The sequence below is a fragment of the Saccostrea cucullata genome, unplaced genomic scaffold (genome assembly GCF_032062105.1).
Source record: "Saccostrea cucullata isolate Sc308-1 unplaced genomic scaffold, CSIRO_AGI_Scuc_v1 ctg13389, whole genome shotgun sequence".
In the NCBI taxonomy this organism is placed as follows: domain Eukaryota; kingdom Metazoa; phylum Mollusca; class Bivalvia; order Ostreida; family Ostreidae; genus Saccostrea; species Saccostrea cuccullata.
The window spans coordinates 2,501-17,094 of record NW_026920180.1 but is presented as its reverse complement, the minus strand read 5'-3'; the positions used below and the strand labels follow the sequence as shown (position 1 = coordinate 17,094).

The window sequence follows — 14,594 nt, the reverse complement described above, 5'->3', positions numbered from 1 at the left end:
TGGATAAGCAATAAATATGCAAAGCATGAGATTCTTTCATATTCATTTTTTTCTCTTTGATATAATATTATTTGCAGGTGACCTGTTGAATGAAATAATAGATATTCTAAGAGGATATCAAAATCAACGATCCTTGATGCCAACTGGACCTGCGCACTTAAAGGAAGAAGAGGCAAAGGTTAAAAATAATAAGATTACCTCTTCACATTTGATAACTCTATCATTATGTTTTTTTAAAAGTAGAAAATATATATGGAGATATAATTCCATTCAATTTGTTACTTTCAAGAAACTCATTAAAATACTTTCATTTAAATCAACTTTCTAAAGAAGTTTTTAAAGCTAGAACAATATATAAATATATAGGCACTGATATAATTCCATTGCACACTCGAAACTCGTGGCCGACATGTATACTTTCGTGGTCTTAGATTTTTTGTGTTTATTTCTTGTTTATATGTGCATTTTCTGTTTGCAAATAATGTATTAAAATTACTTTTCATTTTTAAAAAAATCAAAATTTTAAAACTTGAAGTTTTTAATGCCTCAATCTCTACAAAAAACATTTTATTTTTTAAGAGCGATCTCATACCTATCATTTTTTAATGTAATACAAAAAGAAATCTCAAAATATTTCAAAATCTCAAAATATTTTGATGTTTAGGGAAAACTTTGTTCTGAAGACGAAGAAGATGCCGAGAGACAAACGGTTCATATTGATGGACATAACGAAAAAGTAAGCATGAATATATGATACAGTATATACATTCCATGAACCCGTTTCTATTATAAACGTTTATTGTATAATTGCTTAATCCACATAAAGCTAACAAACCATAAACCCCGGGTAGGATCAGGTGCCTTGGAGGAGAAGGCATATCTTACAGATCGCTTGATATGATTTCCATCGCATTTGCCGAAAACAAGTTTAACTGATCGTTGGTTATTATACACACAAGATCAATGTTTTTTTAAAGCCTGAAGATTTATGCATCGACAAGAAACAGAAGGAAGATGATGAAAAGGATCGGAAACCTCCACAGGTGTATGGAATCAGAAAGGTGAATTCAAAGTTTCTTTTTGTTTATAGTTTTATTGAAATATGTCCCCATCGAGAACATTTCTCTCATATGGCACGGGACAATCGGCTGGTACCTTAAAATCCGAGGTATGTCACTGCTCCTTAGCCTTGGGTGCCAAAGAAATGTCTAAATTTACAGTTTTTCTTCCATAAAGAGTTGATCTTGACCTCACAGACTAGAATCCTATTGCGGAACTTTCAGATCAATCCACTGAAAAAGACTATTATAAACTGAGTTCTTTTGTCACAGAAGGTGCTTGGGAAAAATCGAATTTGCACAATGGACTAATGCAGAGTACAGGTTTTATTTTGCAGCATTCCATCAACAAGTTGCTGCATCTCCATATGGTTGAAAAAATTCTCAAACGAACGCTTAACAACAATCAAACCTTCACATTTAAGTTTTATGAAGCAGAAACCCCTTTCCAAGAAATATCGTCTTAATGATTGCAAGCAGTTGCGCTGTCAAATATGTAAAGAATTTGCAGTGATGTTTTATGATGAAACAAAGTATCTGAATAAAAATCAGTCATTAAACGTACCTTATTTAACATAATTATATTCCATTCTAATTATCTTGGGACCCGTATTACAAAAGAACGTACGACAATGTCCAAATTTTTTTTCTACTTATAACTTGCTTATTTGCATTTAATTCAAAAGGGTTTAAAACTTTTTAAAAGGAATGTAGTAAAAAAATTATTATGGTAATTTTTAACTCATATATTAATTTTGCAAAATTTTACAAAAGACTTAAGTTTTTGGTCTTATTCGGAAGGTATTTTGTAAAACGGGCCTGTTCTTCACTTACCATTAACATGCATTTACATTTAAACGTGCAAGCTTGATATTGTGTATTATTCAGAAAAAAATATTTTATATGCTTAAATATTTCATTTACATTTTACTCAGGTTACAGCACATGAGAAGAGAAATTTCGGTATCTCAAGGAATCCTTTGTGGAAGAACAACATTATACCATATGAAATTGATACGAAATCTTTTGGTAAAGATGATCTTTTCTTTTCACACAACTGAAAATATAATAGTTTCTGTATATACATTGAAAACAACATATCGATGAACCTTTTTAATCAATCACATGACCATCCTGATTAATACAGAATGCACTTTTGTATCAGTTTCGATTCATCGAGGAACTTTTTAGCTCTTTGTGCTTCTAAAATAGAAAAGAGAGCCAAATGGCAATATTTCTTTGAGTAAATGTGACTGTAGAAATGATTTATTGCCTGGAATGCGTTTAACTGATCAAGAACATTAACTACATGTATTTTACCTGAGTACCATTATTGTTCTCAGACGTTTCTGTTTTAATTCTTTTAAGGTCCAAGGTTAAGTAAGGCTGTCGAAATCATCCAGAAAACAGCTTATAATATCTCTAAAACTACCTGCGTGAAATGGAGACTCAAGACAAATGAGGATAAATATTTCATCAAATTTATTGGAAATGCAGATGATGATGACGGGTATGATATTTCGTACTGTTCATCAACGGAATTCTTCTTTTCTACTTATCTTATGAATACAATATATAAAGTTAGCAAGAAAATGTATGAATATAGTATTTTAAGATATGCACGTCGTATTATACATATCACTTTATTAAACAAATACACATAAGTCATATATATCTTAGAAATGTACGAAAAATTGATTGACTGTTTTTATTTGATCTGCATATGAACAATTTGTAAAACAAGGTAAATTGTTAACAAAAAAGTGAATATTGCAGAAAAATTCATGTTGCAATCAGTAAACGATAGAGTGTATTAATCATTTTAATACAGACAAATAAAAATAGTTGTCATTCTTTTACATCTCAAATCATTGGGAAAATTATATGTTTATGGTTCAGAACAATCCAGTTAATACAATTTTGATTTTAAGACAATTGAATTTGACGTACATATAAAATTTGATGAAGAGTAGACAAACTCAAACCGCGGAAACATATTGATTTTTCACATTTTCTTTGAAACATCAATTAAAGCTAAAAATATAAGTATGGCATTTGAAAACACTTTTTAGAAATATCTTAAATCACTGGCGTACCGATCCCCCCATCTTGTGTCTAAAATATACAGAAGATTAATTGAATCAGCTTTTGGGGTGGACTAGGGCCCCTACTGCGACCAAATCTGGTTGCTCCCTGTCCCATATCATTCTCAAGATGTCTGGATCCGCAATCTTAAACATTTAGCTTCTTCTACAGATGCTGGTCTTATGTTGGAAATCTGAACCATGAAGGTGGACAAGAGCTACTACTTAGTGAGGGATGTCTAGATGTAAGTTTCAGTTCATAAATTGGTCTTGATTGTTTCGTCGCCTACATGTGAATTTTCTTTAGACATGTGAATTTTTTTTAGAAAGCATAAAGATTACAAAACAAACGTACAGAAGCCTTGTAACATAGACAGTAAAACACTTTCTATAGTTAAATTTGATCATTTTATATAAAAAAGGAAAAAAGAACCAATATAAATCCGAGTTAACAGAGAGTTAAACTCAGCATGCATTGCATCCAATACAAACAATCTACCTACCCTATGGTAATTCCAGTTTTTGTGAATGTAGTGAATTCAAACCTATTTTGTTACCTTGTGACAAAATAAAGACCTGTTTGCTAACGATACTTGTGATAGTTTTGATTATTTTTCTTTTTTTTTTTCAAATTTCAAGGAACACACCGTACTACATGAAATGCACCATGCAATGGGCGGACTTCACGAACAACAGAGGAACGGAAGACGAACTTTTGTGAAAATCAACTGGGAAAACATCGAAACTGAAAATACAGATCAGTTTGGCATAGATCAACATACTAAAAATAGAGAAGTCTATGACTATAAGTCAATTTTACAATATCAACTGGCGGTAAGAGAAAAAAATATATGCAAATATGAGGATATATTCTATGTAAAGTATTCAAATATAAAACAAAAATATTGAACATCATGTGCTTAACTTCTACAATGTTTTTTTTTTTTTTTTTTTTTTTTTTTTTTTTGTAGGCCTTTACAAAGAATGGTAAAAACACAATGAAGATTCCTGACAGGGATCTGGAGTACCTTATTACAAACCCGAAATATTTGTTTTCTTTCTATGATATGGCGGAGGTTAACAAAGCGTATAGATGTCCTTCAGGTTAGTTCCTCATTGATTTACTAAACATTCTATATTTACCCAATAATTTTAGATACTAGTAGACGTACTTTTTTCCAAGGGGTCATAATTCCGCGGAATCTCAATTTCTGTTTAATCCGCGGCTAGAAAATTACGCGGATATCCAAGACTGTCACTATATGCCTTACATTTATATTAAGTACGCTTGAACAAATTTCCGCGGAAAATTGGTGACCGTGTACATAGCGTAAATTAATACCACGTGGAATAAAATTCTTCTACAGTAATCAATTTATCAATTGATAATTTACATGTCTGAAATAAAACAAATATGATTTTTCAATCATAATAAAGAGCCTATAACATATACGAATGGAAGATTTTTATTTTTTAAGAGGATGTCACATAAAAAAATGAAATATCTGAAAATTCGCCCAGGAGGATATACAGAACCTTTCATTTTATCATGTATTTCAAGGTCTATGTTGTTTTAAAATGTAGGCCTAATATATAAAGTTAGAAAGCGTGACAATTGTTTTTATTTTTATTTTTTTTTCTATATTCAGCAATAATTGGCATAAAATAGTGGAAATATGAAATTTATTTTTTTTATCCCATTCACCCTCAAAGTGGTACAAAAAATTTTCAGAAAAATTGTGTATATCAGTCATTGATATATAGTTATGCTATTGAAATACGTTATTGTAAAAATAGATTATTGTATCAATGGTCGATTCAATGACTCTCATAAAATAAAACTGATCATTCAGTCAAATGTTGATATCACTTATTTTATAGCAAAAAAAAAACATGTATGCTCTACATTTTTGTAATTACTAATATTTTTGTGATATGCATATAGCCAGCTGTAGTTTAACATGTGAGAATGGCGGGTTCAGAATGCAGGCTGTAGAGCATCAGACCTGTCACTGCCATTGTCCTTCCGGGTTAAAGGGCACAACCTGCAAAGTGTTGGACACTGACGAAGGTAAGATAGAATTGTTACATTTTTGCATTCATATTACATGTAAACATCAGTTAAACATAGTAAGTTTCGTTGTTTTTGTTTTTGTTTTTTTCATTTTTTTTTTCAAATTTCGATATTAATAAACACAAAAAAGATATTAGTTGTGATGTATCGTTTTTTTTCCTTATAATCTTCAAGGCAATACTAAAATAAAGATGCGTGAAATATGACAATGCTATTCTGTGATCCACATTCTTGAAGTTGCTTTATAATTTTTGTAATCTACTCGAAATGAATATCCGTAAATCATTCAACTTAAAGGTTACAGAAAATCTACTGAAATTTTACTGAATGGCAGTTCCCTATGACCATGCATTTGCCTGAAAGACAAAATTCCATAATGAGCTAGTTTAACTAGTTTAAAAGTCTAATTTGTTTTGCATATACGCATATATTAATTTTATTTATGTTTAAATATAGGTTGTGGAGAAACGATAACACTTTTGAATGGCGAATCACGTGACATTCATTTGTCGTCATACAACACTGGTAGAATGTGTACATGGCTTGTGAAGGTTGGTTGTTTGCTATTTATACTAGAAATATGTTTACATAGAAATATATATTTTTGCATTAAAGAATTTTTAAGATCCAGTCAAAGTAAATACATAAATAGTGAATTTAGACATAAATAAAAGATTTTTGTGTTCTTTTCTAGTCTTTTCTGACCCCGTTAATATGTGTATTTTTATTTTGCGTCATTTACTTGTAAATAAATGACATTTTTACCTCTTTCATTACTGTTGTTATTTTCTTTTATTTCATCAAAAAATATCTAAGTTGACTTGGCTTCGGTCTTATAATCATAACAAAGGCATATAAATATACATGTATTTTCTTAAGTTTGATAAATATACAGGTTGAACTTAAATTAAACACATTAAACTCAAAGGTCAAATTAATGTTCACAAGTTGATATCTTGGAGATACGCTTTTTGTGTGTAGGTTATATAACGCCCATCTAACATCAAAGCCATTTTCTTGATTCAAAAGTACGGCAAGAAAACATGGATTTTTTGCATTTTTAATCCATAGACTAAAAGTTTCTTTTCGTCATTTTTGAATTTTACATTGTAGGCTGAATCTGATTCTCTAATCAAAGCCATTGTTACAAATATTGATCTTCCCTTTAGCGTGAGAAAGGAATGCTACCATTGGCTGGAAATCCGTGATTACCTCATTGGGGATCCTGGAAAGGAGTATTATTATCTCATAAATATTAAACACTTTATTTATAGTTTACTGTTAACATATTCAATTGATGTTTTAAAGATAAGGCAGCGATTCTTGAACAAACTGATTTTTTATTTGATATTTTTAAGACTGTGTGGGAAATCTACAACTCCAAAAATATATACTCAGGTGAATATAGGCGAGGCTTCACCATTTATGATTCGATTCAACAGCAAGAACAACCATTATCCAGGGACAGGTTTTACAATAAGACTAGAAGCTTTCCAATCAGGTACATTAAAATTGTAAAACTGAGAAATTATATCGCTTTATTCGTAATTCGTTATTTCTATATAAGGAATTCGTTAAATGTATAAAGCTGGGGGGTCAAAGATACTTGCTGTATCTGTGAAATCACAATATCTGAATTCTAGTCCCAACTGTGCAGATTGAACCTACATTTTGTAGCAATTACTATATTTTTTTACATAGAAAAACAAAGTATAACAAAAATTGCAGAGTTTTTGGATTCCAATCCCATTTATAATATAACAAGCAATATACTTTAGTTACTATAACAAGTGTATTCGTAATTAACGAATTTTCGAAACATAGATCTTTAAGTAAATACTTTCATACCTCTTAATTACTGACACCTAATGGTGATTAGAGGGTTTACCCTTGGGGTTGTGAGGTAAAGTTTTGTTTCTTTGCATCCAGGAGAGAGACGAGATCTTTCTATGTGACTGACCCTTTGGACGAAATCGTATAAATCGGGGTTCCTGTCGCAATAGGTTTTGACCTGAAAAAGAATCCCCACTGTTCAATGACCCCTTAAACATTATCCATGTCAAATAAATATATATACTTTTTGTTCTTGTATTGTCGATTGAGAGCTTGATTTTCTATTGTCAGTTCGTTGTTTCAATGTACATGTATATTTTTTTTTTGGATTAAGGAAAAAAAAAATCAAATACAAAATGGCATAAACTATCTATTTGCCCTATATGATTTTCTTGAATGACTCCTGGAAACTACTATTTTGTGAGCCTTAAAAAAATTCCCTTTAAATTTGGGCATCACATGTAAAACATTAATCGTGTAGTATTCAAAGTACATGTACATGCAAAAATGTTCTCTCATTCCATGTTAATTTGATCAATATTTATTATGTAAGTAAGATAACATAAGTGGATTAGACATCACGTATGGTCTATATAAGTCCTCTTCTCTCATTCAATGTGAATTGGGTATAAAGAAAAACCTTTCTTCGCACAAATTCAAACATATAACTTCGTGTTTAATTCTTTTAGTTGTGTAAATTGCTTTAACCCGCTCTTAGTCCTTATATTATTGTTTTTTGTAAATATTGTCAGTGTATATGACATTTAAGGCATTTTGTTATAGGTTGTATGAGTTTTCCGTGTAAGACAGGGTCAACATGCACAGAGGGAGACGGTGGCGGATCATATACCTGCACATGCAAAAACGGTCTGTCGGGAGAAACCTGTGATGAATTTAAAGGTACGTGTAAATTATTCCATATTATAATAAATCCTGCATGAGAAGGTATATAGTGATCGGAATGTCGGCCTGTCTGTCCGTCTCTCCGTCTGTCAGTTCCTTCGTTCGTCTGTTACGCTTTTGAGTACCTATCTCTCATCCACAATTTCTTTATATTAATAAATTAAATGAGACTTTCACAGAAATCTTTGCTAAATAGTGTCAGTGTGTTTTCTTATTTTATTTTTTGATCTTGCACTTACTTCGAGTCATTCAGAGCAAAACTCGGACTTTGCCGTTTTAAATATAAGGGAGGCGGTGGTGTATCATTTAGTGATCCCATTGCTGATAGTGCTCTAGTTAGTTCTGTATTTTGGAAAGTTTTCGTTATGTTTGAATTTGTGTTTTTCTCACATAGGGAAAATTGTAACATAATGAATTTTATACTGGATACTGGATGTAGTTATTGGTCTTAAAAACTGGAAAAAATACATCTTCAATATTGGGTGTCAAATCTACTTTAAATGAATGTTTTTATGAAATTTCATTTCATTGCAGCACTGTCCGAGAATTTCTGCAATTTTGAAGATGACTTTGGGACCTGCTTATTTGACCAAGATAAAGCAGGCAATATTCTGTGGAGCTTTAATACGGTAAATTGATTGGTTGTGTAATAGGAGGCAATGCTTTATCAAGTATTATAGAGAATTGTAAATTAATTCGTAGCAATTAATGATAAAACTGTATCAAAATTGAGGCATATTTAATATCAGGGATTTATATTAAAAAGAAATTATTGTACTGAAAAAAGATCAAAAGTCATTCGAGGAATGTTAAAATACCGTGTCAAAATTGAGGCAAGTTTAATATCATTCATTGTAATACATGTAAATGCATTGGAAAAGTTAGAAATTTATTCAAAAATAACAAATTTTTTTTTGTAAAAAATTAACGAAAAGATGCATGTTTGAAAATCCTATTCTTAATTAAGAGAATTTAAAAGTGTACGATTTTGGAAATGTTTGTTTTTTAAAGAAAATAAATGTATCTAAAATCACCAAAAATGAAAATACGGACCACTATTACCAAGTGTTGTATATAATTGATTGATGTTTTATAGTTTTATTTTGGAGAGCATTGCAACTAATCATTTATTTACAAAAATAAAGTTAAAGATCGTAATGTGATTTCTTGTTTTATGAAACAATACTTTTGGAGCGTCTTTAAAAATGGGTTGCTTTTCTTTCCATGGAAACGGGAAAAAATAAACATAAAAATTCTTTATCCTGAGTCGGAACAGCGCTTGCGAACTTTTTTAAAAGATGGTCTCTTAATTTTGTAATATACAGCGACTTTGTGAAAGTGATGACGGACCATGTTTAACACACGGCACTGATTACCAATTCCTAACCATGACACCCTACTACGACGATGTCCCATATACCACCAATTCAAAAGCCATAATCAAAACAACTGCCAAGTTTGAAGGTTATCTTATGAATATATATATACATCTGCACTGTACTTGATACCTGAACATTTTAATGAACAATTAGTTTTGTTAATGCTTAATTTGGCAAAGTATGAGTTTTCTCAATTCAAAATTCCTTTTAGATATGAAGAAAAAATATGAAAAAGTACTTTTTTATCTAAGCACGCATTTCAGAGTTGAATTAAAGATGCTCCTTTATGTTGAATTTTGTTTGAAAGTGAAACTTGAAGGAACGTTGAAACATTTACGCTGCATTTTTCATCTTCAAATTCTAAATTGGTGAAAAATGGGTTGAATTTTTGTTTGATCAAGATAAAGTTCGGTTTCATTGAACATCCAACGTTGAAAATATATTGCAGCTTCAACATTGTTCAACCTTTGAACACAAAGCATTCAACGGTTATTCTTTTATTTCATGTTGAATATTCACTCTTGTTTCAAAATGAAAAAAAGTTGAGGCTTCGATGTTGAAACAACGTTGAAATTTATATACTGAACGTTGCAATTCATATCCCACGTCCTTTTAACATAGAACCAATGTTGCTTTTTTCTTGATGTATAGTGAATTAAATTTCCCAAATCTTGAGATTTTTTTTTAGCCAATGACCGATGTCTATCGTTCGACTATGCCATTGGTGAATTTTCGGCTGATAAACCACCAGCAGAGATAAACGTATATGTAGACGGAAATGGAAAGAAAATGTACAAGTTATACAATATCAAAACAACGACAAATTATGAATGGCGGAACGCAGCAGTATCTATTGAATCCATGGAGGATCTCGTGGTATGGTAAATTTTATGATTGAAATGTGAAAATAATAATGCAGTATCAAGTCATATACTAACTAGGAACATTTAAGGCCAACATATACACACAATTTAAGTTAATAGCTACCTCTTTAATATAAAGAAACCATTCAATAGCAGTATACCCTTGCATTTGATAAGAGGCATGTTAATTTTTTCTGTAAAATATGTATCTTTATTTACATAAACTTGTAATAAATATATGTTTGTCAGATTACAATAGAGGGCGTTTTGGGAGATCCTTTTCTTGGAATAGATAATATATCCCTTCGTCCAGGATTATGTAAGTTTTTCAAGTTCTTCTATCTCCAACCTCTATTTCAAACACATATTTCCAATTATATCAATAGGTTTTTATGACATCGACAGTGTACATGCATAACTTAATCGTTATAAAAGAAAGAACGCCACGTTTTGTTTAAAACTTCAGGTAGCAAATGTAATCCTAATCCATGCAAAAATGGAGGGACCTGTGAAGAATCGAATTCATACGCAGGGACCGGAACTGAATACAGGTGTACTTGTCCCGAAGGGTTTTCCGGAGAGATGTGTGAAAGTAAGCATACTCTCTATTGAAAAAAAAAATATTTTAAAAGTTTAATATCAAAACGATGAGATATAAAAAACACATCTTACACACAAATATATTATTCGAACTATTGGTACTACTGACGGGAGCTGTTTATAGAATAAAAAAAGTCATGAAATATGAATGTATAGTAAAACTTATTTAATATGGATACCACTGGGGTTTTTTTTCGGATCAGCAGAAAATTTTGAAATATTTGAATAAAGTTGACAGGTGCTTCAAATTTAGGTCATATTACACAAAGTATCTTACTATACATCATCCCAATTAAACAAGTTTCACTGTATTTGCAATGCTCTCTTGATTACTTGTTTGTTGTTATATTTAGTTGATGTGTGTAACAACAATGATTGCCAGAATAGCGGATCCTGTTTGGCGGACAAGAACAATGTACGAGGATATAAATGCATCTGTTTTACAGGTTACAAAGGAGACAACTGCGAAGGTAAACTGTATTTAGCCAACTCCTTCTGAAATCCTTTTGTTGATCCAATATTCACATTGCAAATCAATAATAGGCTTTATTATTATACCTCATTATAAATATTTTAAACAACGCATTATCTGATTGGTTCTAAGTTATCAGGTGTTAGGGCCTAGTGTATTTTTCCGCAATATAGCTCTTGTTCGTTGAACGAAAACTTCCGAGAGAAGTAGACGTCACAATAGCCTGGTTTAAGTCACAAAACTGATGACAATGTGTTGAACGAAGGGTTTTATAGTAACTTTACGTAAAAAAATGAAAGTTACGTTGAGAGCGGTGCTGAATTTGAAAGTTTATGTTTATATCAAAGGTTTTGCTTGTTTCGGTATAATAAACAATTCTTTGCATGAATGTTCGGGAAACATGAAGACTTATTCAGCCAAGAAATATCATATTCCCCTAGGGCGAAGCCCTCGGGGAATACGATTTTTCTTGGCTGTATAAGTCTTCATATTTCCCTCACTATCATGCAATAAATGTATATTATTCGGTGAAAATCCCGTCTAGATAAATTCTTAAACAAAAAGAAACTGTTTTGAAAAAAGAACTTCTTGATTAAGAAACAATGTGAACGCATTCTAAAACCGAAAATACTGAGGTCAAAAATATATCGATTATAGTTTAAGAGCAACATTTGAACAAATTTTTATTTTCAACAATAGGTCGTTCCTGTAGTTTTGAAGTTGAGAAAGACTCAGCTTGCTTTTTGAGTACCGTTAATGACAATTGGTTTAGGAAAATGGTAAGAAGATGCTTGAATCAGAAATATTTTGTATAATTCTATCATTTTCATAATTGAATCAAACATCTTCAATGAAGATTTCTTTTGATGAAGTTACACTGCATAATGAATGATCTTACATTTGTTAATGATAATTAATTATATTGATAATATTAATATTAATAATAAATAACTCTGAATTGAAATGAATTGCATTCTGTAATTGTTAATTGAACATAATTATTTTTTTAATTTTTGTACGAAATTAAAACCATTATTATTTCAGGGAGCAACTTCATCAAGTGGGACAGGGCCTTTATATGCGAATGACGGATATTACTATTTTTATTTCGAAGCATCTCGTCGTTCAGCGGGGGCGTCTTATTACATCTATGATAACAATATTGTATTTGAGAGTAAGTGATATAGGGAATGCTACATATTTACATATTGCACGATGCATTGATTCAGTACACATGCATTTTAATAACTTAAGATGCACAAGTAAACATGCATCAAGAAAGAAAAGGATTCCATTGACATTGATACTCAAAAATGATAGATACAATACTAAATAATATTTCTATAAGCAATATTAATGTTACTCGAAAAACTGACTATGCTGATTTAATGTCGGTATGAAAATTGATGGGTCCCACACACATTTTATTTTAACTGCTTAAATTTTTATAGTACTCGTGATGATCAAAGTTTTCTAGTTTTACGAGAACCAATTTTCCAATCTACTTTTGCCATTTTTTTTTTACTTTTATAGGCAGAATTAATTTTTATTTTGCGACCAATAAAAGAAATAATTACAGATCAAATAAAAACGTGGATACGCAAAGCAAAAAGTTAACCACAATGCAAGCTAGTAGTTATAAAAAAAAATTAGCACACCTCTTTCATTCCCATCCCACATGTATTTTCATCTCCTTTCCCCATCCCTTTTCAAAAAAAAAAATCCAGAAAACGAAGGACGCACTTTATGATAAAAATGCATAAAAGGTCAATGAATCATGTATAAACATGAAATTATAAAAAATATACTGATTAACATAAAAAAAATAATTTCATAGTAAACAATGTGTAAAGATTCCGTCCATATTTTAGAGATTTTATTTCATGTTGGTCCGGAGCCAATTAAATAATTGTTGCATTTGTTAATAATAATTTATTATAAATCTCTTAAAAAATACATATTGAATTCTCTTTTTTATAGCGATTATGAATGACGTAATAAATTTAATTAAGACTGATTTTCTTATCTTTGACAATTCTGATACATCTTAAAAATATTTGTGGTGGGAAAAGACTTATATTTCATCCATTGTGCACATTAAGAGTTTTTCAGTATCTACATACATGTATTATATGGAGTATAGAAAATGCTTTTAACCTAATGAATGTAAATAGACTTTTATAAAACTTAAGAAACACATTATGTATACTGTATACAGGAAAAGTTCGCCCCCGTTTTATGTTTGCTCTTTTCGCCCTTATCACAATTGGATGAAATTAAAACAGAGAAGTAAAAAAAAACCAATACAATTTCTTAAGCTTAAATGTGACTGGGTGAAGTTTTAAAAAGTGCAAACGGGCGAAAATAAGTCTGTATACAATATTACTTCTATTTTTGTAGACGAGACCTACTGCCTCAGCCTGGCCTATCACATGTATGGAAGCGGCATGGGGTCATTAAAAATCTTAACCTACATTGATAAAAAGGGCTTTAAGGAACAATTTTCCCTCAGTGGAAATCAAGGGGATGAATGGCATAACATTGATGTCAATCTGCCTCTTGATAAAGATACCTGGGTAAAACACACTCTCCTTGTATTTACAAAAGACAATATTGTTATTTTTTTTATGAAATGCATACTGTGAAATCACAAATTTTTCCTGGGGTTTAATTTTTGTTGTTTTCGAGGTGTGAAGAGACCCACGAATTCATGTCCACAACGAATTATAAAATTTGACAAACATAACTATATACTAATCAGTTTTACATCCACGAAATCAAATCCGCACAAACCTAGAGGTTTTCCTCAATTATCGAAAATTTAACTCCACGAAAATATATGATTTTATAGTATTTTAATAACACTCGTTTCGTTAGTCCAAAGCAACTTTAATCGAAACCTAACCATTATTAGAATAATTTTAAGCTTATATATTTAATGCAATATAAGTTCAAGACCATGATCACAACCAATGTCGAATTTCTTGGTTTTTAAAACTCACTTTTCCTGTATGAAGAAACGTAACGTACATATGTATGTCGGAAAGGTCATGCATCATAGATATGATATAAAAATTTTATTTTGGCGACGTTTGTCATTCTCTTTTAATCGCTTGTTTTGTAACATGACTTGGTATGCTTATGTCTGCAAGCCTGATTTATTTATATATTCGAGTTATACTATATCAAAACCCCAAAATGTAAATGTTTGAACCTTGAAAAGTACAGTTTGAGTGTAAAAGCTTTGAAATTTATTTCAAATTATCAAATAATTAATTAAGGACCTGCAAAAGTCAATAATATCAAATATTTAAAAAATATATAATTC

At 30.7% G+C, this 14,594-nt stretch overlaps 1 protein-coding gene across 1 annotated transcript in view; it reads left to right on the top strand.

Moving 5' to 3' along the window:
• Positions 1–71: 71 nt before the first annotated feature.
• Positions 72–14,594, top strand: part of LOC134244636 (uncharacterized) — a 15,529-nt gene continuing 1,006 nt past the window's right edge. Inside the window, exons 1-22 of the mRNA XM_062726895.1 lie at positions 72–178; positions 665–736; positions 978–1,061; positions 1,994–2,087; positions 2,427–2,568; positions 3,315–3,387; positions 3,782–3,976; positions 4,114–4,246; positions 5,088–5,213; positions 5,673–5,767; positions 6,330–6,451; positions 6,575–6,717; positions 7,833–7,949; positions 8,487–8,581; positions 9,278–9,416; positions 10,020–10,207; positions 10,444–10,513; positions 10,661–10,786; positions 11,148–11,264; positions 11,966–12,045; positions 12,311–12,440; positions 13,667–13,842. Of these exons, the coding sequence (XP_062582879.1) occupies positions 137–178; positions 665–736; positions 978–1,061; positions 1,994–2,087; positions 2,427–2,568; positions 3,315–3,387; positions 3,782–3,976; positions 4,114–4,246; positions 5,088–5,213; positions 5,673–5,767; positions 6,330–6,451; positions 6,575–6,717; positions 7,833–7,949; positions 8,487–8,581; positions 9,278–9,416; positions 10,020–10,207; positions 10,444–10,513; positions 10,661–10,786; positions 11,148–11,264; positions 11,966–12,045; positions 12,311–12,440; positions 13,667–13,842 (2,559 nt within the window). The 5' untranslated portion in view covers positions 72–136. The remainder of the gene's footprint in view (positions 179–664; positions 737–977; positions 1,062–1,993; positions 2,088–2,426; positions 2,569–3,314; positions 3,388–3,781; positions 3,977–4,113; positions 4,247–5,087; positions 5,214–5,672; positions 5,768–6,329; positions 6,452–6,574; positions 6,718–7,832; positions 7,950–8,486; positions 8,582–9,277; positions 9,417–10,019; positions 10,208–10,443; positions 10,514–10,660; positions 10,787–11,147; positions 11,265–11,965; positions 12,046–12,310; positions 12,441–13,666; positions 13,843–14,594) is intronic.